Consider the following 27,873-nt stretch of genomic DNA (forward strand, 5'->3'; position numbering starts at 1 on the left):
ACATCGATGAGAGAGAAACATCAACCAGCTGCCTCCTGCACACCTCCCACTGGGGTTGTGCTCATAACCAAGGTACGTGCCCTTGACCGAACCCGGGACCTTTCAGTCCACAGGCCAACACTCTATCCACTGAGCCAAACCGGTTTCAGCCACACTGGTGTGATTTCACTGGCTTTCTGCAGGCGTGTTCCTCCTGGTCTCCCCTCCGTCCCCTGTGCACCCCCATTGTTCTGTGTCCTTCATGGATGGCCTCTCTGTTTGTATCCCCTTTATCCAAACAGCAGCTCCACAGTAACTGCCGTGTCTGAACTACACTCCGCTCCTACCCAGCTCACCGAGGCCCCCTTCGATCACCATCGCCACTCACCCCCAGACTGAACACCGTTTTCTTCTTAAAAGTAGATCTCTCGTGTGTTTTTTTTAACTCCCTCCCTTCCCTTTCCCTTCCTCCCTCCTACCTCCCTTTCTTCCTGCTGTGCATTCATTTGTTCATTCTCCTCCCTTTTCTCTCTCCTCATTCCTAGCTGTGGCCTGTTCCTTTGGCCGCCTGTCTTCCTGCCACCTCAACCCGCTGTCCCTCCCAGGCACCTCCATCCCACCCCTGTCTGTGCTCGAGACTCAGCACAGCACTTGCTGAAAGGCTCTCCCTTTTTTGGGTCTGCAGCCAACCAGTGACTCACCTTTGCACGCTGTGCTTTTATATGGTTGTATCCTAAGGGCGGAGGTGCTGGCACCTTGCAGAGGACCTGGACTATTCCAAGGGCTTTGATACATTTTTGTTGAATAAACAACCCCGATGGAAAGGGGCTGTGATTTGGTTGTTGTTGTTTTCTTCTGTTTCCTGTAGCATGGTATTAGACACTGAATAGGTAGGTTACGTATAGTACACACTTTACCTGTAGAATCACAGCCCTGGGCTCCAGAACTGCTGTCTGGTGAGGTGATGTGGGTGTGCCATCCACGCCTTTGCAAACCCGCCTTAGGCCTTGTCTGTCCCTGTCTTTTCAGAATGGGTGGCCTGTGTCAGGTCTAACTTCCTGGTGTTGTGCTACCTCCACGATGTGAAGAACACGCTGCAGCTCCACGACCTGGCCACGGGCGCCCTGCTGAAGACCTTCCCGCTCGAGGTGGGCAGCATCGTGGGCTACAGCGGGCAGAAGAAGGACACCGAGATCTTCTACCAGTTCACGTCCTTCCTGTCGCCAGGTGAGTCCTCCCACTTCCAGACTCAGACTGATGCTTATGTTTCTTTGGGGAAATGGGAAAACAGTGCTATGAGGTTGAAAATCACATGTGCTGTATTACAGCCAATTCACCTAATGGGAGTAAAGCAGATGCTCAGAACCAAGGGAAATGCAGCCACTGAAACTGCACCTTCATTAGTTTTGTATCCTGAGTCCTGAGTCTGTCCTGGGGACAGGACCAGCTGTTGTTCTAGGTTAGGAGTGTCGAACTCAATCAGAGAAGGGGCCAAAATCTAAAATCCAGCCTAAATCGCGGGCCGAATGGTTTACTGAACAGTCATAAACTGTCATTGTGATGGAAACACAGCGGAGTGCAGTGATGACAGCCCGGTGCGGGCCACATTGCAAGGCCTGGCGGGACGGATTTAGCCCGCGGGCCTTGTGTTTGACACATGTGCTCTAGGTTGATGAAAAAAATCCGCAGGAGCAGGTATGATCTTCGATTCAGCCTTGGTCTGTGTGGACCAGGCCAGTCACAGCGCACACAACTAAAAGCTTAGAACAAAAACGTGTGGCCACAGCTGATGTTTCAGTTGTTTTCTAGAACAAACTGAGAATAAATTCTGCAGTTGTTAAACTGAATTAAAGATAAGTCTGAAAATATAGTCGCGTCATATAGAAAAAACCTGGTCTAATGCAAAGAAAACATGCTCATCAATTAGAGTTTTACTATGCATGTAAATTTCATGTTGTTAATTTTACCCAAAGTCAACATAGCGGTCCTTTTTACTTTTTAAAGAGTCATTCTGCTTTGTTTTGGTTTTGTCTGCTTCTCCCCTGGGCTGTTTTGGCTATCGCCGAAGCCTTACGCGTACTCCAACTTATCCCAGAACCTGGTTCAGTTAGCAGTTTGCCTTGGACCGAGCAGGCCCTATACTAGATGGGTCTGGCTGAGAAAGTTTGCGCACATTTCCTTGTTCGTTTTTTCACGTTCCTCCATAGCCCTTTTGGCCCTAACCAGTTTTGTTGCGATAGTCTTATCCTTGGCAAATACAGCAGATACGGGAGAGCTGGGCAGGTACTGGGTTGGCACTGGCGTTTGGCCAGATGACCGTGATGCCTCTTTTTTTATTCCCCACCTCTGAGTCACAGAGCAAGCCATTCATAGGAACCTTATCACCTGGCAGGTTGCTGTCAGGATTATTAAAACCCAAAGAGTGATGTTCTGTCAGAAGGTCTGATGGCATACCCAGAGCACGTAGTAAGCTTTCCTTTCCCACGTGCCTTTCGGAAGATTGAGGGGCCAGGAAAAGTGCCCACGAGGATGTGGAAACCGGGGCCAGGAGTCAGGGAGGGACGGGTGTCCTGCACCCCGCCCCTCTCCCCCGGGTACTGAGGAACAGTGGCAGCCCGTGGCCAGGAACCAAGAACAGCCCGTTTCCCCCAGAGACCCATTCCCAGCCCCGTGCCCCAGGGCCCACCGTTCACGCGCTCAGGTTACACGGGTCCTCGAGGTGTGACATTGGAAAGTCGCATTGCTTAGAGCCTTAGACCATTTAAATGGAAAAGGGGCTGAGGAGAACAGAGTGGAGGGTGACTCACCTTCACTTCGTAAAAGCCAGAGTCACCAGAGGCCTGTAACCCTCCTTCCGCGACCCCACGTGGCCCTTTATTTCAGGAACAAGCTCACCGTTTCCTGGGGAAGAAAGGACTCCTTGTCCCAGCGTAGCAGGGTGGGTTCGGTGCCAAGGAAGGAAATGTTATCCGTGACCGAGGCTGCGAAGGTTGGGAAGAGAAGCGTGTCCTTCGTTCGGCAGCGCCAGGCAGCTTCCGAGCGAGCGCTCGTTTGCTGCCGTAATGCTTTGTTCCTCTGTCTGTTCCTCTGTCTGTTCTTCTTCATGTTGCCTCCAGCTTTGTGTTTTTCCTCTCTCCTTAATGCAATTGGATATCTACAACCGAAGAACAGGACTTCGTGACTTCGGCCTTTGGGTCCAGGTGTAAAAATGCTCACGTAATTAATTGTCAGCGTGTGTCTATATCCATCCACACGCATCCATGTCACCTTCAAGGCTGCCTCGCCCTGGCCTCTGAAGGTTCGCTGTCCACGACAGCTGACTAAATCAGGAGCAAAGCTCCAGAGCCCAAAGGCGCTGCAGCTTCGGCTGCTGTGGACATGGGAGCCACCTGCAGGGGCCTGCCACAGCTGACTGCGGTCCCCACGGAGGTGCGCAGTGCACAGTGCCTTCTGCCCAAGCCGTTTAGGAGTTTTGTATCCTGAGTCACACCTGGGAGAAAATGGGCAGCCTGGGCAGTGTGACGAGGCTCTTATTCCCTGTGGCCCAAACCACATAGCTGCAGAGCCAATTAATTGTGTGCTCATGGAACCTCGGAGGGTTGTCTAAGGTTAGCTCCGGACAGACTCGCACATCGTAAAAATCCTGTACAGCAGCCCCAGGGGCATGGCTCTGGGAATCAGAAATTAACCTCAAACTGTTTGGGAAAGGTGAAAAAATAAAATAAATTTAAAAAAAAATATATATATATATATATATGTAAATTTTTTAAGAGGTTTAGAGCACAGCAAAATTAAGGGCAAGGTACAGAGATTTATCATATAACCCCTGCACATGCATAATCTCTCCCACTAGCAGTACAGCCCCCAAATGTATTACATTTGTTATACAGCTGATAAACCTACACTGACATCCTAATCACCCCACGTCTATAGTTTACCTTAGGATTCGCTCTTAGTGTTGTACATTCTATGGATTTGGATAAGTGTATAATGTCATGTATCCATTATTATGGTATCCTACAAAATGCTTTCATTACCCTAAAAATCCTCTGTGCTCTGCTTTCTCACCCTACCCCATGTCCCAACCTTTGGCAACCAGTGTCTATTTTATTGTCCCCGTAGTTGTGCCTTTTCTGGAATGTCATGTAGTTGGAATCACACACTATGTAGCCTTACCAGATTGGCTTCTTTCTTTCTTCCTTTCTTTCTTTTTTCTTTAAAAAAAAAAAATAATATTTTATTGATTTGTTTTTTTTACAGAGAGGAAGAGAGAGGGATAGAGAGTTAGAAACATCAATGAGAGAGAATCATCAATCAGCTGCCTCTTGCACACTCCCTACTGGGGATGTGCCCATAACCAACCTACAAGCTCTTGACCGGAATCGAATCTGGGACCTTTCAGTCCACAGGCCGACGCTCTATCCACTGAGCAAAACCAGCTTTGGCAAGATTAGCTTCTTTCACTTAGTAATATTCATTTATTCATTTAAGGATACTCCGTGTCTTTATTATTTTTTAGCACTGAATAATATTCCATTGTCTGGATGTAGCATCATCCATTTACACGTTCACCTACTGAAGAACCTCTTGGGTGCTTCTAAGTTTTGGCAATTGTGAATAAAGCTGCTGTAAGCATCCATGAGCTGGTTTTTGTGGGGACATAAATATGTTTTCAACTCCTAAGAAAATACCAAGGAGCACAACATTTTCTAAGAGACTTGTTTTAGTTTTTATTTATTTTTTTTCTTTTAAAAACCTTAAAACCCAAACATAATCAGACAAAACAGTCTCTATGTGGGACTTTTTTGCAAAGTTCTTTTGCCTTTTCTTTATGTCTCCAATCTTCCTATCCTCCTGATTCTTCTTTCACAGTTTCTCATAGAGTTACCCCTTTCCCTAACTCCCATTTCTTTTACCTCCTTACATTTATTTCAAATTATAGCAGGAATATCCCAGCTGGCCATCCCTGCCTCTTCCCTATTGCTAGAATAATCTTATTAAAGCCCTTGTTTTCATCTGTGACCCATCTCCTCAAACACTTTAAGGGACTCCCAAAATCCAAATCTCTTCCAGCCTTACATTTTGGAATTGATTTCCTAGCAATCACCCATCCAGTCCTTTCTGGTTCATGATCCTAGGGTTTCTCCAAACCCACCTTCACTTGTACTTAGACACCAAGCATCGTTACATGGTAAGGATTCCCATTACAGCATGAATGTGCAAATATGTAAATAGAAAGTATTGATCAACTAACGGTATTAAGTAGTAGTAGTAGCTTCAGGGTTAACACAGCCTCTTCCTAGAAGACAGAAGAATATGTGAGGCAGTAGCCAGCCCCTGTGGTATGCTTGCTTCATTTCGCTGTTAGAGGGTTCGATGTCGGTATTTTTTCTGGATAAACGGGCGTTTAGAGTGTATGTTCTATTCATTGTCTTTCACTAGGGAATTTGCATTCTAGTCCTTCGGTGGCCTGTCTAAGCTCACTGGCCCAGTCACTGTCAGCTCTGGGAATCCTGGCTCCCGGGTCCCTGTCAGTCACTGTCCTAGAGGTAATGGTGATGCCATGGCGAGTCAGGTGCTCAGATGGTACGTGGTTGGTCTGCCACCTCTATTTGTAGTTGTCTGGTGGTTTGGTGTGCTTTTTTTCTTCAAAGATTCAGATGTGGGGGTTTTTTGTATTTTGGTTTTGGTTTTGGTTTTTGTATTTTGTGAAAGAGGGAAAGCAGATCCTGAACAAGCAGCTTTTCAAAAATTCACAAGTATCTGAAGATGGCCATTGCCCTCCAGATGACATTCCTCTGGGAAACCTCAGCGTGTGCCCAGTGTGTGGTTGGGAAGTATTTAAGTTGTACTTTGTACCAGAGAAAGCCAACACTTGAATCATGTTACATATCTCCCCACCGTTGATGTTCATCATACACCCTGTGACCGTGCCTTCACATGCTGTGTCTGTTAGCGTGATGATGGGGATAACATTCTTCGGCATTAGCAGTCGTGCTGTTAAGGAATCTAAATGCACTGCTCTTTGCCAGTGGGGGGCAGAGTGTGTTTCTCAGCTGTTCGTGAGGAGCATACATGGAGGAGTTGAGAAGAAAGCAAGCCACGGTTTTACCTCCAGATCAGTCATTTAGAATGTGTCCTGTGGGGAGACCGTTTGGTTTCTGGTTTTCCAGCAAGCATGGGGATCACTACGTAGATTTTATATCATATATTTGACAGTATGTGCTTAAAGTATTTCATGGGAGGGCTGTTTCCACTCCAGCCATTCTGGGCGACTAATTCTGTTTCATAAACCACGGCAGTGTTGCTGTTCTCAAACGGCGGGGCTTGTCCTATTTATTGTTCCTCCAACGTAGTTAAATGTCAGCATTAAATTCAGGAAATAGAATTTTAATTAGTGGTTAAATAAGCTGGGAATCTCGGTGCATATTTTTCAATTTGCGTTATTATGCACAATTACTGGGACAATCGAAATTTAAAAGCAGTTTGAGAACGGCTCCCCGGTCCTCGCTGGTCCCCGATTGCTGTCCACCTGTGTGTCCGTGAATGCATGGGTGTCGGGTAAGGTAGCAAGGGCCCCAGATTGCCATCAAGAGACCCCTGGCTGGCTCTTGACTTTGGGCCACTCATTTGCGTTTTCCGTTGTAATCGGCTCTCGGACATCACGGTCCTGTGTGAGGTTCCCCATGTTATTTCGCCTTGCTCCTAAGTGACGTGGCCACAGTTAGCTCCTCCCTCTTCTCATGCTCCCTGACGCTCCTCTCGGCATCTGATTACACTTTGAGATCCTCGGCCCCCTGGTGTCTGGTGTGTTCACGGACTGAACGTAGACCTCTGCTTCCTTCCAGGCATCATCTATCACTGTGACCTCACCAAAGAGGAGCTGGAGCCGAGAGTCTTCCGAGAGGTGACGGTGAAAGGAATCGATGCTTCGGACTACCAGACCGTTCAGGTACGAGGAGCGTTTGCTCTGAGAGTGTGAGTTAGAAGACCTGACTTCTCAGCTAGGCCTTTCCCAGGCCCGCTCGTCAGGAGCGGTGGAGGGAGGTGACCCACAGTCATACAGACGGCAGATCCTTTCGGAGTTCCGGGTCTGGGCATGGAGCCAGGATGGCCTCAAAGCAACAGTTTGTCTGTGTTAGTCGGTTTGCTTGCAGTAGGTTGTGTTCTAGCTCAAGTCTTATGGAGTCATAAATAGCAGCATAGATTTGCACTAGGTGAAGTATTTACTCAAGTGCTATACGTCTTTTCAGTCTGAATTTCATATGTGTTTCTGCCTGGCACGGAGGGGGCACGTCGTAAAATATTTGAATGCCCTAGCTGGTGTGGCTCAGTGGATAAAGTGTCAGCCTCCATGTTCAATTCCAGTCAAGGGCACGTATCTCAATTGCAGGCTCCGTCTCCGCATGGCCCTCATCGAGCCTGTGCAGGAGGCAGCCAATTGATGTGTCTCTCGCACATTGATGTTTCTCTCTCTCTCTCTCTCCCCCTCTCTCTCTCTCTCTCTCTCTCTCTGTCTCTATCTCTATCTCTATGTCTGTCTCTGTCTTTCCTCCTCTCTTTTACTCTCAAAGAAAACAAAAAACAATGGGAAAATATTCTCAGATGAGAATTAACATAAAATATTAGAATGGATGAATTAACTAATGCATCATCATGGCACCACAAACTCAATCTGTGGTCACCATCTTTTTAGGCTAAGAATCTCCGTTTTTATCTATTCATCTCCCCAAGACCCTGCATCTCCCAGAAACTGAATCACTTACCGGTCGATGATGCAGAATGTCTCCGATCCTTCGCAGTGAGAGGTGACCTCTCGGGCACCAGGTGTTGATCAGGCTCTCCCACCTGGAGGGCTGCACCCACTGACCACAGGTTAGGAATTAGGAATGAAGGGAGGTTAGAACGAAGAGCACTGATGCTCCTGAGAATGTTTCTGTGAAATGAGGTCATTATTTGAGCTCGGTGCATTACTCTCCACTGTCTAGAAATAATCTAGATGATGGGCTAGATCTCCATCATAAAAGAAATAAAACTTTGTTTATAAAAACCAATGGTGGGCCAATTTGGCTCAGCTCTGCGAGTGCCAACCCCTGAGCTGTGTCTGGAGCTGGCAGACTGGCCTCCAGTTACTGGAGAACACCCATGCCCATTTGTTTACCTGGTCTCTCTGGCTGCTTTTCCGCTTTACCTGGGCGGGTGTATCAGAGATTGTACTGCCCACAAAGCCTAAAACACTTAACCGTTAGCCCTCAAAGAAAAAGTGTGCTGCTGCCTGGTCCATGTAAATAGGAGTCATAAAATCAGAATGTTCTCAGGAGATGTGTAAGGGGCCTTGGTCAGGAAGCCACGTCAGGCCTAAGCTCTGCACCCCCTGGTCGGGTGACATTGGGCGAGTCCCTTAACCTTTCCGCCACCATTTTCAGCAGTAAAATACGGATAGTGTCTACTTTGCCGGAGTCCTGTAGGATTGTATGAGAAGATGTATAATGAGCACCGGGCACATAGAATACAATGAATTTTTTCTCGGTCAGCATTGGCAATAAATATAACAGACTTTCAGTCTTCCGTGTCTGTTTCTTCTTTCATTGTTAAGGTGAGCCGTTGCCTGGAGGGAGACCTTGTAGGGGCCGGTCACCCTGTCTGGTACTTACACGTTCGTTATTCAGCCTCATCTTGTATTAGGCTGTCGTTCTTTGCTGTTTTTTCACTTTCTCCGTGTGTAAAACATGTGTCCCGTTAACTGTAACGTTTGGCCATTTTGGGGTCTAATTTAGTCCTCAGGGGTGAATGTGTGTGCACGCCTCATTGCCTCAGAGGTCAGAGATCGGAGATTGGCAGTGTCAGGGATGCCCAGGAACAGTGACATCTGCCGCCCTAGAACTGGGCAGAGTTGCCTATAAGAGCTCCCCACCCCCACCCACAACCTTCCACCCCCCTACCCCCCTCCGTCTCCTCATATCTGCTACCCAGCCCCTCAGGTCTAGATAAAAAAAACAACAAAATTCTCCTCTCCATCTTCCCACAGCAAACTGCCCTCCTGAGCAGTTACCTTTGCAGTTCGGGAGGGAAGGGGACTTGGAAGGGTGACACCTGTCAGGGAGGCAGCTTCTTAGCACGACAAATCCCTTCTCAGCAAGGGTGGTTGGATGGAATCGTCCCTCCTGTCAAGGAGCTGGTTTTTCCTGTCCTGATAACACCGTGTTCTTCACAGGTGCTGCACAGAGACCCGTCACCACCTAACGTGTATTTCCACTTACAAAGGAAAAGATAAAACTTTACGGCTGAGCACGTGCTTGTGCAGATAGAAATCTCTCTGCCACCGGCACAGGCAGCCGCCTGCAATCTCCAGGGGAAATGAGGGGAAGGGGCCTGGGTGATGCCAGTTGCCGCATCCTAGGAAAACCCCCTGAATTCCTCTCTGGCTGACGCTTTGCCTCACAGTGAGAACTTCCCTGGCTGCTTTTTATTTGTGCTGCTACCGCCGGGGAGAAAGTTCATGGTCAATGTTTATTTATATTTATTTTTAATATATATTTTATTGATTTTGTACAGAGAGGAAGGGAGAAAGATAGTTAGAAACATCGATGAAAGAGAGTCATCAATCAGCTGCCTCTTGCATACCCCCTACTGGGGATGTGCCCGAAACCAAGATACATGCCCTTGACCAGAATCGAACCCGGGACCCTTCAGTCCCCAAGCCGATGCTCTATCCATTGAGCCAAACTGGTTTCGGCCATGGTCAATGTTTAGAGAGATGATGCCTGGACAGACCACGTTGGTTCACAGTCCTAATGCGCTGCCCCTCAGAGCTGTGCCCGCAGGCAGAGGGGAGCCTCTGTGTGAAATGCCCACGGGAGATTTTACATCTATCGATTGTACACACCGCACATACTGCGCCGGGTCGTTAAAATAGAGCCCGTTCGTGTGTAACGGTGCCTTTGGGACGCACAGCAGCCTGGGCTTGTGTCACGGAGCACCCGCGGCGCCCTGGTTGACATCCGAGTGTGCAGTGGGCTCGGACGTCCGACGTGAGTGTGGCGGATGTCCTCACGTTGTGCTGAGGCTCCGGGCGGGGTGGCCGACAGGGACCGGCCGCGGTAAAAGCCGCCCTCCCGAGGGAACGGTGTATGAAGGGGAAGCATCCTGACGGCGTGTGAAACGAACCACAGCATTTTGGAAAATAGATGATACTCTGTTTCTGCTTTCAGTCACGTTAGGGGGATGCCGCTCTCGATTCCACACGACCCTGGTGCTCATATTCATCCCGCATGTAATTGAAAAAGGCTCTCCCCGGGCTGTTCATTCCCTTTGACACTCCGTGAGGCACCGTGGCCGGGCTGAAGCACACACTGCAGCACCGATGGCCCCGCCTGGCTGGGCAGTGCAGTTAGTGGTGGTGGTGATCCTGTGAGTCCGCCTGGTGGTGTAGGTGGTAGCAGACGATGCCCGAGAGAGAAGGGAGAGGAGGGGCGAAGAAACAGGCAGCTGCAGCGGCCACCGAGGTGCGTTTCGTGTGACCTCCATGCAGGCAGGGCCCAGAGCCCTTGAATGGAATGGTGAGTGGGGTGGTGAGTGGGGCGGGGGTGAAGGATATGGTATCGGATTTTGCTGACAGCAGAGCAAAGCTGCTCTCCATGGCCTTGATCCATTCCTGACTGCAGCTGTGGGTAGGAAATTGATCTGTATCAGAAATAGAATTTTTAAATCAGATCCTGCAAAACTGTTCATTTTACTTCCAGTCTGGGGTACACTAGGAATGAAATTTTAGATAGGTGTATCAAACCTACACTCAACTAGTCTTTTTCCTTTTATTGTGAATGACATGGCCACATCATTTTGGTTACAACCTCTGGGCCCATATTCTTAAAAAGAAGTAGAAGTAGCCGAAACCGATTTGGCTCAGTGGATAGAGCATTGGTCTGAGGACTGAAGGGTTCCAGGTCGATTCCAGTAAAGTGCATGTACATTGGTTGCCAGCACGTTCCCAGTGGGGGGTGTGCAGGAGGCAGCTGGTCGATGTTTCTCTCATTGATGTTTCTAGCTCTCTATCCTTTTCTCCCTTCCTCTCTGTAAAAAATTAAATAAATAAAATTTATTTTAAAAAAAGAAGTAGAAGTAGCCCGAACTGGTTTGGCTCAGTGGATAGAACTTGGGCCTTCTGACTGAAGGGTCCCAGGTTTGATTCCGGTCAAGGGCACGTACCTCTATTGCAGGCTTAATCCCTGTCTCTGGTCAAGACTCATGTGGGAGGCAGCCAATTAATGTATCTCTCTCACATCGATGTTTCTCTCTCTCTGCCTCTCCTTCCACTCTCTAAAAATCAATGGAAAAATATCCATTGATTAACAGCAACAACACAGAAGAGAAGTAGAAGTACTGAACACTAGGAATGACCCTTATTAAATGGGCTTGGTAATGAGAGATTTACCGGAAAAATCTGTCTACGTCTATCATTAGTTATGTGTTTTCCTTTTAAACAAAGGTGAAGCAATAGGGAAATGCTGGCTAAATTTAGTCTTCAGCAGATATTTCTGACACGACATCCAGTGCCAGATGGAATATAGAGAGATTTCAGGCACAGGCAATTCATATTAATTTCCATACATTAACTTTGGAAATGTATAGTCAGACTGAAAAGTAGAGACATAGTGATCTGGAAGGTGAAACACCCCACGTATGTTACCACAGTGATGGAGGGTGAGGTGCAGGCTTCAGTCCGAGCTGCCGGGTAGGAACCCTATTGGCCGGGGTCGAGGAGGGAGCCTTCTCTGCAGAGGGGGGAGCTGGTCATGGCCCTGGGGTGCTTTCAAAGCTCCCCACAGATACTCACGAAGGACTTTCCCACCACCCTCCATCAGATACTGCCCTGCCCTTTCGTAGCAGCGCCATTTCCCAGAAACTTCGAGAAAGAAAGGACTCATGCCCTCAGTGTTCTGTGCAGAGGTCGCTCCTGTGAATGGAGTGGGGTTTGTGGGGTTTGTGCTGCGGTCGATGTGGCGACGGGGGAGGGTAGTAGGGCAGTGGGGCACTTTTTTGGTTTCTCAGTAGTATCTCTTTTTTGTTCAGCCGGCTGAGAAATTGGCTGTTCTACCAAAATGAAACAAATTTCATAGATGTGAGAAAGAACAGTGAACGGAGTACACTATGAAGAAACTCCATTAACAGCTCCCACTTTTTTTAGAAAAGGCAATTTTTCAGAAGGAAGAGCCAATTGTATGGGGACAAGAACAAAGGTAAATCAATATAGTACAAAAATAGTAAGAATTGTAAATACATAGCATACATTTTTTAGCCTGATTTCTGTTCTCTTACACTTTGTAGGAATTCTACTTTTTAAAAATATATATCTTGATTGAATTCAAAAAAGAAGGGAGAGAGAGATAGAAACATCAATGATGCAAGAGAATCATTGATCTGCTGCTTCCTGCATAGCCTCTACTGGGGGTTAGGCCCGCAACTCTGGCATGTGCCCTGACCGGGAATCGAACCGTGACCTCCTGGTTCATAGGTCAGTGCTCGACTACTAAGCCACACCACAGGGCAGGGATTTTACTGTTGATGCTTACCTACAGTTAATACCCTGGAGACATCAAGAACATCCCAAAGGCGGTTTGCTGTGCAGCTGAACAGAAATGTTAAAATCAGATGATTCTTTGAGTTTACCTAGATGCCTTGGGGTAAAGGGATTTTTTTCCCCCTTTAGTTTAATCTAGATGTGGTGATAACTAGTTTGGCTGCTTGCCTGCAGCCTTTCCCATTCGGAGAACGTGTTCTCAGGACATTAATTCGTGTTTTGATACGAACTTCTGCGCTGAGCGCACGGCACATGCAGTTTTTGAATATTCGCTCCCTCACGGCCTCGGTGAGCTGAGAGTTGAAGCAGAGACAGTGTTTTCTCTAAAACTGAGTTCTCAGACATCTTCAGGACGTGTCTGAAGAGTGAGTGGGGAAACATCTCCAGAACTTAGTGAGGGGCACCATGCTTGCAGTCAGAAAACTGCTTTGCATTTAGTCAGTTCTCAACAGTTCATTGCCTAAGTAGTTCTGTTATTTTTTATATTATGCTTCGCTGTAATGTAGGCACCATGGCATATAAAGATCCCTCCCCTTCTTTAGAATTCCCTTTGTCACGCAGGCATCCTCCATAGAGGGCACATGTGTGTGTCTTTCCCTGTAGGTGGCAGCTGTTGGGACAGTGTGGCTGAGTGATAAGAGAGTCAGCTTTCTCGCTGACTGGTAATAGAGGAATGAGCTGTGGGGCCCACACCTGTAGTTGCTGCGGCCTCTGTATCACTGCACATACATCCTTCTCCGAGGTTAGAAAGTACATTCCTTTGCCTCAGCCTGAGCACATGTAACCCCCTTTCAGTAAAAATCAGAAGGTGGCCTTGAGCTTTGAGCCCGCAAACCCCCAGATGGGCCGGGGGAGGTTCCTTGCGCAGGTGGGCTTCCCTGTGGGCTTCCCTGTGGCAGGTGGACGAGCGCTCCAGGCGAACCCAGGCCTGTGCTGCCTTCCTCTGATGTCCGGACGTGGCTCTGAGGAGCGGGTCCTGTTTACAGGATGAACGGGGCCTGCAGCGAGCCATGCCTGGGGACTGAGAGCAGGGGATTCGCCACGGAAAGAAGCCCCATTGCCGGCTCTCCGGGGGCATGTGCGGTGACTCCGCAGCTCAGGACTTTGCTCAGCTTGCTTCGCCAGGATGTTAGAGGGAATAGGTGTTGGTTTAATTTGAATGTTTAGATTGACTGCTGGAAGGCAGACTAGGTTTATTGTTTTTTAAATATTATATTAGAGGCCATCACTGTCAGAGGTCAGGCTCTAGGTGACAGCTCTGCTCATAGGAGCATACACAGGGTTTTTAATATGTAGACATCTTTAGATGATACGGAGTGTAGAGGCTTAAATTTTGTTTACATTGGCCTGAGAATTGCATGAAAGCTAAGGTTGGGGAACTTTGCTGATGTTGAGGCGAGTAGATTTCAGGGTACTCACACCTACAACCAGCTCCTTGCTAGAAACCTATGTTTTTGGGGAAATGTTATAATTCATTATCTTATTTTTTTTTTTAAGTACAAAGCCACTTCCTGCTTATTAGAACTGAATCCATAGCATAGTATCATCTATGGATAGTAGGTGTGCCGATGGTACTTATCTTTTGCTATTTAATAACAATTGTTTGTTTTTAAAACCGAGTCTGAAATCTCAAAGTATGGTACTTAGATTGCATCCGGCTGTGGGCAGTGGGAAAAAGTGCGACTAGCCATGGCTTCGAAGGAGACAGACGTTTGTGTCCCTTGCACATAAAAGCAGCAGAGAGCGAGTCAGTCAGGGGCCAACTTGATGTCCACGGTGTGAGGAATCAGAGCTGCTCTCTCTCCTGGCTTCATCAAGGCGTCTGCTTCCGGCATCGCCGCATGGCCCTGGAGGCTGCTGGGGTTCCAGCCACGGCACAGCCACCGCCCGGATGGCAGGAAGGCAGCGGTGTGGGAAGAGAGGGGAGGGGACAGAGGCGGTGCATGCCAGCTGTTGAGTAAGGATGTTCGTGAGAAGGGACATGTATTTTGTCTGATTTCATTTTTTTTATTTTTAGCAAAAACACGTGGCCACACCTAGTGCAAAGAGGAGGTTTAGAGATGTGTGCCAGGAAAAAAAAGAACCCAGCTAAAAACTAGGGCCTTATTGTTGTGGGAAAGGAGGGCATGGATGTTGGTGGACAACTAACAATCTGCCACCCATGGCAGAACAGGCCTTCAGTTAAAACTTTTTGTTGTGGACCCCGAGTCCAAGAGACTCAATGCCACCTGGTGGCCAGGTACCTAAATTTCAGGATCCGGGCTGGAAAAACAGACTCTAAAAAAGTTGAATTTTCACATATTATAATTGTGGCCAGCAGAAATCACATGGCCCTGAGAGAGAAACACCTTCTGAAAAGGCTCTCCTCCCGCGAAGACAGACATGCGTGTTGCTTCTAGAACACGACCGTGCGCCGTTCCTGAACTCTTGTCTTGACGTTAGCAGACGTGTGATACAAGAGCGTCTGAGGTGGTTCTGAGCATTAAAAGCGAGCTGAACTCCGAGGGGTTGTCTCTGGCAGGATGAGGAGGCTAGGTAAGCCAGGGTCCGATGGCTGTTCAGGTGCTTCATTTGGGCTGGAGAATTCTTGCCTGGGATAACCCACTCCGAGCCACCCTCCTAAACTTACCTGCAAGGGCGCCTGCTGTCTGGAATGGAAGCGTGCCATGCGCCAGCCTCCCAGGAGGTGGGCAGGTCCCTAACGTCCTAGCTGCTCTCTTGTTTTTTCCTCAGTGTGTATTTTTCTGCCAGTATGGTTTGGGGCTCTGGACAAAATTATATGCCTTCCAATTGCATCTACATTAGTGTTCAACTAGCAGAGCTCTCTCGTTTTATAGAGAGGAAATTAAAACTCATTCCATGTGTTTTAACAAAGGCCACACCGTTAGTAATTGACAGAGCTGCCGAGACAAAAAGATAGAACTCCAGAGCTGTGCCCATCCTGCACGTTTGTTATCAGGGTAAGTTCTTTGTGCTCTCTGTCTAGCTCAGTTTGTTTTTCGGTCTGGGATTGTGTTTGTGGGGTGTTTTTTTTTTTCACCTCTAAAATAAACAAATCCTTAAGATTCCTTATCTCTAAAAGAATGTTTCTCTATCCTGTATCTAGTGAATACTTTGTAAGCTCCTAGAGGACCTGTTAAACAATAAAAATACCCTCTGTATGAAAGGGGAGACAGTCGGCCCGTAGGTTCATTTTTAACGATTTATAAATATTGTTTTGGTGTTCACTTCCAGTCTCCTTATTGCATGTTAATGGAATTCTCATGACCTTTTCCATTTATATCATATATATATATATATATATATATATATATATATATATATTATACACATGCATATGCATACATAACATTTATAGTTTAATATGAGGGGCTTTAAGTCTTAAATGTTGGTCACACTTGAAATTTCATTTAAAGTATGCTCAGAAGTGAAATGAAACTTATGTATGGTATTGCTTTTTTTCATTTCATTTCTGCTGGACCCTCAAGGTCTTTCTTACTGGGGTGGGCACTGGTGCCCCTACTGGCACCAGGTGGCTTCTAACTCAAATTCAGGAGAATATTCACCGGCTTATTTTGGAAGCGCTGGCCCAAGTCCTTTGCTGCTTGTGCTGTGAACTTGCAAAGCAACGGCTGTGCCCAGAGCCGGCACCCTTCTTACCTGCTGTCTCCTACAGGCGCATCCATTCCGGTGACTGTCTGCTTTTTTGCCTTCTTCATCGGTGAAGTTAGAGAACTAATAGCACCGGGAGGGCGTCTAGAAAGGGGAATAGCACCAGGAGGGCGTCTAGAAAGGGGAATGTGGTCATTGTTTAGGTTTTCTGTGCACCAAGAAAGTGCAGCAGGAGAGAGTTGGGATAACCTCCTGCTTTTCTTTGATGGTATCAGACCTAAACCCCAGGGGTACATCTTCTCTAGGTTGCCCACTAGACAAGTGTTTTTCAACTTCCTGCTCAATCTTTTAGGACAGAAGGTAAGAAGAGACAGAGACCATAGGAGGTTAGCTGGGGGGAGACGGGGGTTACCGTCTGCTCCCCAGTTTCTTCTTTCCTCTCTTCTTTGCCCACCTGTGTTTCTGTCTTACCCCTCAGACACAGCCCTGACCTTCCCAGCCTTGGGGAGTGGAGCTTCCACAGCACAGGGGGCCCAGGCCTGGGGCCCCCACAGGGCTGTGTGTGGCGGGGATGAACCTGGCTCCCTGCTGGCGTGCCTCTCCCACGCTGCCTTTTCCTCGGTGTAAGGTGTGTGTGATCCAGCCAACCTCTCCTTGGGGTGAAGGTGAATTTCAGTGTCTTGTCCTGAGAGTTGGTGCTGGTGTCTGTTTGGGAAATGATTTATGTTCTTGATACATTAGTGGGCAGACTTCCTGGCTGGAGTCAGTATTAGCAGGCACGGCAACCATTTCTGAGATCAGCAGTCAGAATTGGCTATTTTTCATAGGATAAAGTGGCTTCTTATTAAATAGCGTATCCCTTACGACCATGTTTGTCTGGAAGGGTGGCCAGCTCGGAGTAATGCCCGTGTGCCCACCGTCAGGCCCTGCCCCTCTCCCCTGGTCCACTCAGCTGCAGGCAGACGGGCTGGGCCTCCTTGCTTTGCAGGTGAGCACACACTCCCCACACCCCAGCATGTTCACCCCGTGTCCTTCGCTTCCTTTTGTTGCGCGATCAGCACCCTGCCCCTCTCCATGCTGCAGAGATAGCCAGCCTTCCCAGCCCCTCCTCCCACCTCCAGCGTCTCTGGTCCCCCATGGCACACATCACCAGCTGGCACTATCTTTTCATTTGCTTGTGTTCTTTAGAACGTGGTTTTGCCCACTGCCGTGTCCCCAGAGCCACAGAGTAGGTATATGTAAATAGTGAGAGAGGCGGTGAGAGAGGATGCATTCTGAAATTACCCACTGTGATTGCGGAACACGTGTAAATACCGGGGACATTTCCTTCCTGTAACATGTCTGTGTTGGACCAGCTGCCTCTCCTTCCCTACGGTGACTGGTCCTGCCCATTCAAATCCGACAAATACTGTCAGAAAATGAGCATCACTTCCATGTGTACTTTGGTGGAGTTTTTTGCATGATCTAATCTTTAAGAGTATGTTGGGTTATAGTCTGTGACCAAAGCAGGAAATTATACGACTGCCCCTCCCTCTTAGAGTATCAAAGTAATTTTTTAGTACTTTCCTAGCACCTGTTTATTGCATGGCTGCCTGTTTACAAATGTGTGAGAACCTTTTGGACAAGTTGACCTGTAAAAATAAATAAATAAATAAATAGTAATGCCACTAACTTGTAAATTCAATTAACCCAGTTCTTATGTTTCATGACAGTTTTAATGATCATTACTTTGGCTTCTTTTCTTCCTTTTTTTATTTTTTTATTTTTTAAAGATCTTTAGTTTTTCAAAGCAGCTTATTTCACGCATTTAAATTTCCTTTTTCATTGTTTGTGTTCCTTGTAACGTCCTTCATATGTTTGCCTCTGAGGTTCTGGGGTCCTTGTGCTCCATGGTGCTCGAGATAACGATCGTTATACTGACTAATCCTAATTCGGGTAACATGGAACTTTCCAGTGAGAAGATTGCTTAAGTAAATGAATAGGTGTAGTTATTTCACAAACACACTTACTAAGCTACTACCTTGTGACCTGCCAGTGCTGGGGCTGTAAGGAAGAGTGGCACTAACTAGGGGACGTGGGATGTGATCAAACATTTTTGGCAATTTGATGGCGGGGGCCTGGGAGGGCATATGAAAGTTGATCACAGGTTCGGTGGGACCCGGAGGAGGAGGAGTGGCTAGGACTGCTCCTGGGAACAGGGCTGCCTGGAGAGGGGCTTTGGCAACCAGCGGGAGGGGGAATCCTCAGCACCAGGACTGGGACCCAGCGGCAGGAAAACAGCCTGGAAAAGCCGCCAGTCCACGCCCAGAGGGTCTGACGTGCACCCAGATGGGGTGAGAATGTATCCTCACTCTGATGGCGAGCCCCTGGAAGGGCCTGTGCCAGATGCACTCGTATCTCCCAGGAGCTCAGAGAACTGGGGTCAGGAGTCAGGGAGCATCCCGAGGCTGCCAGGGTGGGAGAGGATGAACCAGTGGGCTTGGCTTGAAAGCCCCAGCGCTGTGTACAGTCTCAAGGAGGCACTAACAGTTTTGTGTGTGTGTGTGTGGGGGGGGGGGGTTTGAGAGATTGCATCATGAGAGTCAGGGGAGAGGTTTCAGGGAGGATGGCGTGGTGTAGAGACGTCACAGGGACATGTTTGCAGTGTTGGGACGGGCCATGAGCATTTGAGAACAGTCAGCGACCTGAAGTCGCACCGGACCGAGGAGGCTGGTAGGAGCCCATGAGCCCAGCTGCTGCCAGGAGTGAGGGGCCTTCTCCCAACCCTGGGCCTTGTGTGTCAGCTACTGGGCAGTAGCTGTTGTTCGGTCTGATCAAATAATCAAATCAATACCCCTTGCCCGGGAAACTGACCTTTCAGATCGTTTCACAACCGACATTCCCTGTGGCTTAGACCCCATTCCGTTTGCTGAGACCAGTAACTTCCCCTCCGCACTGCCCAGGATCAGGGCCGCCCAGGAATCCCCTGCCCACAAAGCCCACCCGCAGTCCTTCACAGTCCGGCTCCCCGGCCCAGAGCTGCCGCTGTGCTGGGGCTCAGCCCATCTGGCTTCCGGATGGCCTAACAGAGTCGTGATTCTTACCCCTCTCGCCACGTGCGGACCTCCTTTGCTGAGTGACCCTAACAGGTACTAAGGGGAGTTCGCTGAGAGAGTTTTAGTACTTGGTGTGCTGGCTTTTAGCCAGCTTTTCTGCACAGACACCCGGCACTTGGTAATGGCCAAAGGCTCCCGGATGCCACCCATCACCCGCACAGCCCGGCATCTTCTCTAGGTCTTCCGTGGACCACCGTGCGCTGGTTCATCTGAAACTTTCGTTTTTCTTAGACTTTGATTTCTTTATTGTCTTAATGCCACCCTGATTACTTGGTGATAATAAAAAGGTGTGTGTGTGTGTGTAATTAACAATACATTATTTCTGCGTTTTAAAATGAATGGACATCGCCGAAACTGGTTTGCTCAGTGGATAGAACGTCGACCTGGGGACTGAAAGGTCCCAGGTTCAATTCCGGTCCAGGGCATGTACCTTGGTTGTGGACACGTCCTAAGGTACAAGATGGAGTGTGCAAGAGGTAGCTAATCGGTGTTTGTCTCTCATTGATGTTCCTAGCTCTCTATCCCTCTTCCTTCCTCTCTGTAAAAAAATCAATTAAAAAAAAAAAAAATATATATATATATATATATATATATATGAATGAAAAAAATGAATAGACAAGATCTTTCTATCATGGTAGTGCTGGGGTAAAGGGGGGCGGGTGATTCATAGCCAACAAAAGAGAAAACACTGTGTATGATTCCATGACGCGACCTTTGCCGCCGTCACTCTCCTGCACAAATGTGAGCCGTTCACACACCCAGGCAGGGGTTCCGAATCACAGAAGCATCTGTGCTCGGACCTTCGCAGCAGGACCTGCCTTCCACTTCCCCGCCTTCCTCTCTGCCCCCTGGTGAGTGGCCTCCCGCTGGCGACTTGGATGGTCCTCTGAGCCTCCAGCTCTGGCTCCTCTAATTGGCCACCTCTCTGCACCTGCCTTCCCGGCCAGCGTGAGGCCGAGTCTGGCCTCAGGGCTCCCAGCGGGGGCAGTGACCGGCGAGGTGGTGCGCATGCGCTGGCGTCTTAGGATTACTGCCTCAGTGGCTCAGGGCCTCTTATGATGGGTTTCTTTCTTGCCCCTTACTCACCCGAAGGCTTTGTTTGAATGATCTGCATTTGTGTCGTCTGGGAGACTCTGGGTAGAAGTGGCTCGGAGTGTAACTGCAGCGTTAGATGTGCCCAACAGAAACTGGCATCCGTGTCTTCGTGCCCGAGAATTTTACTTCCAAATTCGCCTTTTCAGTATTCCGATCACTCATCTCTCTGCAGCGAAACCGCGCGCCGTTGCTCCTCACCGTGACTTGCCGCATCTGTTTCCCCTGGATGTGCAAACGGCAGGTGGTCCCTGGCCGGTTGTGCCAGCTTCCCGGTCCCTGGGCTTCTGTCACGCTGTCCTCGGTGCAGGACCAGCTCTGTGCTGTGCGGTTCACCTGTCCCCCCAGCCTGCCTGAACGGCTGGATCGCACACTGCTCTCCCTTCTCACCGGCATCCGGCTCCCGGAGTGCCCCCTTTGAAGGAGCCTTAACTCCCAGCCTCAGACTGTTAAAGCTGTGCCCAGAGTTTGTCTTTTCCACACTTTGGTTATTGATTTTATTTTTTTCAAATACAATAAAATAAGTAAGCTGTCTGCTGGTTTTGTGTTCATGAGGATCTGAAATAGATTTCAGGTGTTCCTGTCTGGCTTTGTGATGCAGGTACTGTCTCTTGCAGTAAATTACCATAACTGATCAATTCAGGAGCCACAGAGCTCCCCTGCATGTAAAATTGATTAACAGCTGTGTGTAAGGAAAACGCCAGATATTAAATATTTTTCAGTAATAATAAGTTGGAAATGTGTAATCTTATCCATGCTTATGTAGCCTCTTTAAGTCTCTCAGCCAGAATTAATTTGTATTTTATTACTCTGCTTACAGGCATTTTGATGCCAGACTCTAGGCTGCTCTGTTTGTGTGGAATTTTTTTTTTTTTTTTTAAATAACGAACTGCCATTTAAAATGCCCTTATGTTGTTTGATTCAAAGCATAGGTCTAGTTTGAGCATTCACTCATGCATTTATCTAGCCTTTGTTTTCAAGTGCCTGCTGTCTTTCAGGTGCAGTTCTAGGTACAGAAGTAAATAGATTCGCAGCTCCCTGAGGGAGATATGAGAAGGCACAACCTGCCAGGAGGGGCGGGGGGAGGAGGGGAGGCTGGGGGATCCCTGGAGAAGGGGCCTCTGGAGGAGGGGCCAGAGGATTTGATGATCCCTTGTTTATGGTGACTTAGTGCAGGGAGTCTGGCATCCGATGGCCCAGGTTCAAATCCTGACTTCATCACTTAGGAGATATATGGCTTGGACTGGTTACTTCTGTGGGGCAGAGTGATCCTCTCTAAAACATGGGGGATCAGACCTCATATGTTAACATGAGGGGCTATTTATAAAGCCTGTAAATGGTGCTTGGTACATGGTGAGAACTAGGTAACTGTTTTAAACAAATCGAGTAAAATAAATAACATGTATTTTGTCTGAAATAAGGACTAAGGAAAACTCTGAAAAATATAGAAACTAACTGGCAGGTATTTTGCTATTTGCTTTTAAATGTATGGAAATTTTAGTTGACGGCTTATATAGGAATTTACTGTCAGTAGGATCTGTCTCCAGCACCCTCGCTAATTTTTGTTTCCTTTACTTTCAGTTATTTTGACATTTCCAGGGAAAAAAGAACTTTCTAACAATTAGAGAGGCCCTCAGATGAACTGAGCTTCATTTGTGTGCTGTTGTAAAGTCCTTCCTGTGACTAGAAATAGCCACATAGAGGTTGAACCTGCCTGAGATGCATTGGGTAGGAGCAGAGGGGGCCAAACAAGTGAATGCCTAAAAGCCAATTAATTGGGGGGAGGTCATACTTTAGTCTATAAACATTAGGAGCAGGGGGTCTGGAGGTGGGAAATGGCCATTTCAGTGCAGAGGACAGAGGAGGCTGAGAAGGACTCAAAGAAGTTGAAGGCGGAGAGTGAAGAGCTTTCATTGCTGGTCTAAATGTGAATCTATCCTGTGTAGAGAATGGGGAGGCATAGGGGAGTGGCCCAGATTAAAAGGAAGATCTCAGGGAGGGTAATCTGGTCGCCGTTGCCAGATTGGAAACAGGAGGCCTGTTGGATGGTGGGGAGAGGAGGATGTGTGAGGGGCAGCCAAGAAGATATTGAGCCTCAGGAACTGAGGCAGCTGGGTTAGGAAGAGAGCATTTGACATGCAATTCTAACTCATTTATTTATTTGGCAAATGTTTATTTGAATTCAGACAGTGCAGAGCTCATAGCCTCGATGATGGATTTATCCTGCTGTTTTCATTAAGAGCAAAACCAGCAAACGTGCATTCTATATTCAGTTTCAGTCCCACTGTAGTGAGCCTTATTACCGGACAATGGATGCCTTCTGCAAGCGCCTTAGAGACAGTGCCTATTGCAAAAACAGTGCTGCTTTCTCTGCACCTCTGCCTAGAGTAGGTTCTTCACTTTAGTGAAAATATCTGATTAAAAGTGTTTGCATTGGCCGCAAATCTGAGCAGTGGCACTGAAGACAGCTTTTATATTTTACCGTCAAGTCATATTGATTTATCATAGCCCTGAATGCCTGTGTGCCTTAAAACACTTGAATACCTCTCAGATAAACTCATCAAAGTGCCAGAAGTTCAAGATCTAATTATGCCTCTGCCACTGTTCTCCTTTCTTGGTTCCAGAACCTTCCACTTTCTGTCTCACTTCTGGCTCCACAATTTGAGACTGGGAATAGGGTTTTTTTAATTCAGAAAAACAGATGGCTGAGCCTTGGGGAGTTGAAGCATTTCTGCAGACTCTCAGTGGAGCACTTAGCACATAGTTAGTGCTCCAAAAATTAAAACAGATTTCTAATAGGCTGACTTTATTATTGTTGAGGTACCCTGTGAAAATTTTTAAATCTTCATCCATCCTTTGAAAGGTAAACCAAAATGGAGTGGAAATTTTCCTTTTGGCCTAAAGTGACTCTTCAGCTCCTCCTCATCTCTCCAGAATTAAATGCCTACAAAACAGACAGGATTATAACTATCTAATGCATTGTCATATAATAACAAATGATATAATCTATAATAATAAAAGTGTAATATGCTAATTAGACTAGACTGCCAAATGACCTTCTGGATGTCATTCTGGATGTCTTTCCAGCAAAGCCACTGCATTGGGGGCCGAGGCAGAGATGGTTAGGAGTGATCAGGAAGGCAGGCAAGCAGGAGTGATCAGGCAATCAGGCTGCTGGTTAGAGGCAATCAGGCTGCTGGTTAGAGGCGATCAGGCAGGAAGGTGAGTGGTTAGGGCGATCAATCAGGCTGGCAGGCAAGTGATTAGGTGTGAGCAGTTAGGAGCCAGTGGTCCTGGATTGCAAGAGAGTGCAGGCTGGGCTGAGGGACCCCACCCTCCATGCATGAATTTTGTGCACTGGGCCTCTAGTTCATATTAGGTCTAGTAATAATTAATGTCGTTTTCTAATACTTTTTTAAATCGAATTTATTTAAACAATATAACAAAATTTAATCAACAATATAGTTGCCGTTGTTTTCTACTACTTGTGCCCAATGCTCAGGAAGCATTTTAATCCCTCTGTTGTAAAATTCTTGTGATTTTGATGCAAAAAATTCGGTCAATGCATTTTTGAGGCATTCTTCATTATTAAATTTTTTTCCAAGAAGAAAGTTTTGCAAAGAATGAAACAAATGGTAATCGGAAGGGGCAATATCAGGAGAATGTGTAGGTTGAGGGAGAACTTCCCATTCCAACTGGCGCAGTTTTTCAGCAGTGATTCTTGCAGTATGCGGTCGTGCATTATCGTGGTGAAGAATTACGCCCTTCCGATTAATCAGCGCGGGTTCTTTTTCTCTTAAAGCTTGGGCTAACCTTTCCAATTGGGCACTATACACTGCACTTGTAATGGTTTGGTTAGATGGTAAAAGTTCATAATGAAGAATTCCTTTAAAATTCCACCAAACACACAACATCACTTTTTTCGCATGCAAGTCAACTGGTTTTGGCGTGGGCTGCGGAGCCTCATTTTTGTCCAACCATTGAGGCTGCCTTTTCAAATTAACATACAGCACCCATTCTTCATCTCCGGTAACAATTTGCTCTAAAAACGGCAAACGGTTTTGATGAGAGAGGAGCAAACTGCAAATTGTGACTCTTTGATTATGGTTGTTGTCGGTCAACTCATGAGGAACCCATTTTCCAAATTTTTGGACTTTGCCAAGTGCACGCAATTGATTGGAAATTGTTTTTTGTGAACAATTTAAAGTTGTCGCAAGCTATGTTGGGTAATTTGAGGATTTTGCACCAAAAGAGCTTGAAGAGCTTCTTGATCAAAATTGGATACTCAGCCTCGACCACTCTTGTCATCTATAATTGTATGTGAATAATTATATATGGATGTGTCTCTATAAACATGTGGAAAGGTATACACCACTGGGTAGAGGTAAGGATGGAGGGAAAAGAAGAAAGAGAAAAACATTCATTCATGCCCTTTGAAAGAGCAGTGGTAGGGACAAAGGGATGAATAGTGTAACCCAGTATGAGTTGTGGGTATAGATTATTGAAGATATGTTTGATCAGGAAGGAAGAGGAAGATGGAAATTTAGCTTGAGGGGTAGACAGGGCAATACAAAAGGTTTGGGGTCTTTTTGTGATAGGGATAGGAGAAATTTTAGTCCGTTGGTATGCAAGGAAAGGAAGAGAATACAGAAAGGAAATTGTGGTACTTGGAAGAATGAAGTAGTGGTGAAGGTGGTAAGGAATGGAATCGAGGCCAAGAGATCCTTCTTTCTCTGAGGTTGTAGACGGTGAGTGAAGATGGCAGGAAGAAGGCTTTGTAAGAACTCCAAGCCGGTGGCCAGGTACAGAGCAAGGGATACAAATAGTGGTGTTGGGAATGGAAAAAAATGGGAAATATTGGAAAGAACTACGCTGGAATTGATTTAGGAACAAAACAAAACAAAAAGGTAAAAGGAAGACATTTAAAAAAGAAAATAGGAAGCAAAACATTAGGAATTCGTTTGGGGGACAGAAGAGACATAAGGCATAAATAAGTTCAGAGCCCATGCGTTCAAGTATTATAAATTTTCAGTGAAGCGAGCTGGCGTTTCCTTTGTGCCCAGCAGCCCAGAGGAGAAGGAACCCAGTGGGTTAGGTTAGAACTCGAGGCTTTTCGGCATTAGTAACACTTAGAGGGCTGGCCAAGGGCCCCATGCTGCCCAGGAAAGCCCAAAGGGAGCTGACAGCAAGATAGAGTATAAGGAACTGAATGTCATAGTAAGAGTTAAAAAATAAATAAATAAGGGGGGGGGGGGCAGATGCTCCAGAAATAAGGGAAGGAGGTGGTGAAAGGACAAATTGGAGTCTTGGGGGTGGTTGATGTCAGAGTTCCTTACAGAAGCGTTTGAAGTCCTAAGGGCAGAGGTAAAGCTGAGGCGATGGGTGTTTGTGGTGCGAGCTTGTGTCTGTAGACTTGCAGTACATCTTTGTCTCCAGTGTTCAGCGCAGTGCCTGGCAGATAATGGACCGCACAAATATTTGAATGAGTGGGATGGAAGTAAAGGTCTGGACATTGAGGGATTGAAGCCTGTGGAAGGTCAGCATGCTAGACAGGTCATCAATTTCATTGATTAAAGTCACTGGAGAAAGCCGTGATGCTCTGGTTGGAGTGCTTCAAATTCTCCCCCATTCTGAGTTGAAGGCCCTCAATTTTAGCTCATCAGCCCCTGTGAATCCCTTGAAATGGGATCCTCTAACTCCTCATTTACTTGTACCACCCACAGAGTTACACACGTTATCAGAGGCTGCTAATTGCCACTACATTAACTTTAAATAAAACTGTGCTCCTCTGATAATTTTGAACTCTGCAGAGTATATTCTTCTCCATGACTCCTAACCTGTCACATTTATCTATTTCTTAGTATTTTTACCCAAGTCAGAAACAAATGCTTCTTATACTACTATTGGCATAGTGGCAGGTTTCAAAAACCTGCCAGACTTGTTGGCACATATTGTAGCCTGTGGTGCCTTTCTCCAAATCTGCATTCCTCTCCCCCAACCCCACACACACCACCCCTTTATTTCCAAGCATTTTGCAGCATCTATCTAGGATAGGACTGCTACCTAAAAAGCTTTGGATAAAATACGGCTGCAAGTAACACTAAGTATAAAGGCTTCTGCCCTTGAACTGAAACTTGTGAGGTCAGCAAGACATTTCGAAGCTGGGCACGTTCTAGATGTCATTTGGGGTAAAGAAACCATATTTACCCAAAGAGAAAGCTATCTATAGATTTTTTTTGTCCAAAAGGGGCCATTATCATCTTTTGATGGCTTATTGTTTACATAGCATTGAATATTCTCTTTCTTATCCTTTTACTCTTTTTATCAAAAGAGTAAAGGCTATAGAAATGTGGACTGAAGTTGCCTGAGGTTGCTTAGATTCAGGAAGGTTTTATGAGCTTTAATTAAAAATACTGGAGAAAAAAATGTCTTTGTTTGACCTGAAGTAATAGGATTTCTGTGTTTCCCCATCTATTTTCTAAGCTAATATATGTTTTGTTGTTGCTAACATTAATTTAACTGTTGTACATAGACACACGAGGCCAGTCGAGTTATCTTAATATTTAGAAAGGCGGGTGAATGTGAAATTTGTTTTCCAGAAGATAAATCTCCCTAAATTGAATTGTTTGGCAGGATGGCCAAAGCTGACTTCTTCCAATGCTGGGAACGGAAAACAAATGTGTGTTTTCTGTGCACCTTGGGAAGGCCACGTTTTAGGGATGAAGAACTGAGACTGAGGGAGGGTGAACAGTATGTCCACAGTCTCCTCGCTAGACAGCTGTGAAATAAGAATTCAAGTCTCCTTTCAGACTCCTGTGCTTCCCACTGTTCCACGCAGGCTATCGCCACACAAGCCGCAAGGTGCTCCATCGTCAGCGACCTGCTGCTTCCCACTGCTGCTCCACATCTGGAGGAGAGAACCACTGCCCGTGTGTGTTTCCCAGGGAAAAGCAGGCAGGTAATGGCGAGGTAGTGCTAACTCTAACCATTCTGCTCTTGTATTCTAGATTTTCTACCCTAGCAAGGATGGCACCAAGATTCCAATGTTCATTGTGCATAAAAAAGGCATAAAATTGGACGGCTCTCATCCTGCCTTCTTATATGGCTACGGCGGCTTCAACATCTCCATCACCCCCAACTACAGGTAAGCATGGGCCATGATCCCTTCCATCCAGTGGAAGGAAACCGGAGCCTCATCTGTTAAATCATGCTTTTTTTTTCTCATCTAGTGAACCATATATATTTTTTGGCTTGTCATTTTCATGGAGGGATAGGATTACGTTCACTACATGCATTTTTGGCCAGGAATTCCAGCATCATTACAAGCTGATCTTGTGTCTTTAGTGGAACAGGTTGTTTGGGAACTAAATGCTGAAGCTATAGCTGCCAGGGTATGGAAGGTTAGTGTCCATTGAGTTTTGAACAAAGGAAGTGCCTACCTTCCGTGTTTGGCGTGTGCTCTCTGTATCTCTTCATAAGGAATGCTTTTGCAGCTTCTGATGATATTTTTTCAGCAGC

General features: G+C 46.8%; 1 protein-coding gene across 1 annotated transcript in view; it reads left to right on the forward strand.

Annotated features, from left to right (window-relative positions):
* The window catches only part of LOC118706083 (prolyl endopeptidase), a 108,644-nt gene that overhangs the window by 65,844 nt on the left and 14,927 nt on the right, over positions 1 to 27,873 (forward strand). Inside the window, exons 9-11 of the mRNA XM_036415255.2 lie at positions 1,009 to 1,206; positions 6,828 to 6,931; positions 27,363 to 27,499. Coding sequence (XP_036271148.1) covers positions 1,009 to 1,206; positions 6,828 to 6,931; positions 27,363 to 27,499 — 439 coding nt within the window. The remainder of the gene's footprint in view (positions 1 to 1,008; positions 1,207 to 6,827; positions 6,932 to 27,362; positions 27,500 to 27,873) is intronic.

This window comes from Pipistrellus kuhlii, unplaced genomic scaffold (genome assembly GCF_014108245.1).
Source record: "Pipistrellus kuhlii isolate mPipKuh1 unplaced genomic scaffold, mPipKuh1.p scaffold_m20_p_5, whole genome shotgun sequence".
NCBI classification, from domain to species: domain Eukaryota; kingdom Metazoa; phylum Chordata; class Mammalia; order Chiroptera; family Vespertilionidae; genus Pipistrellus; species Pipistrellus kuhlii.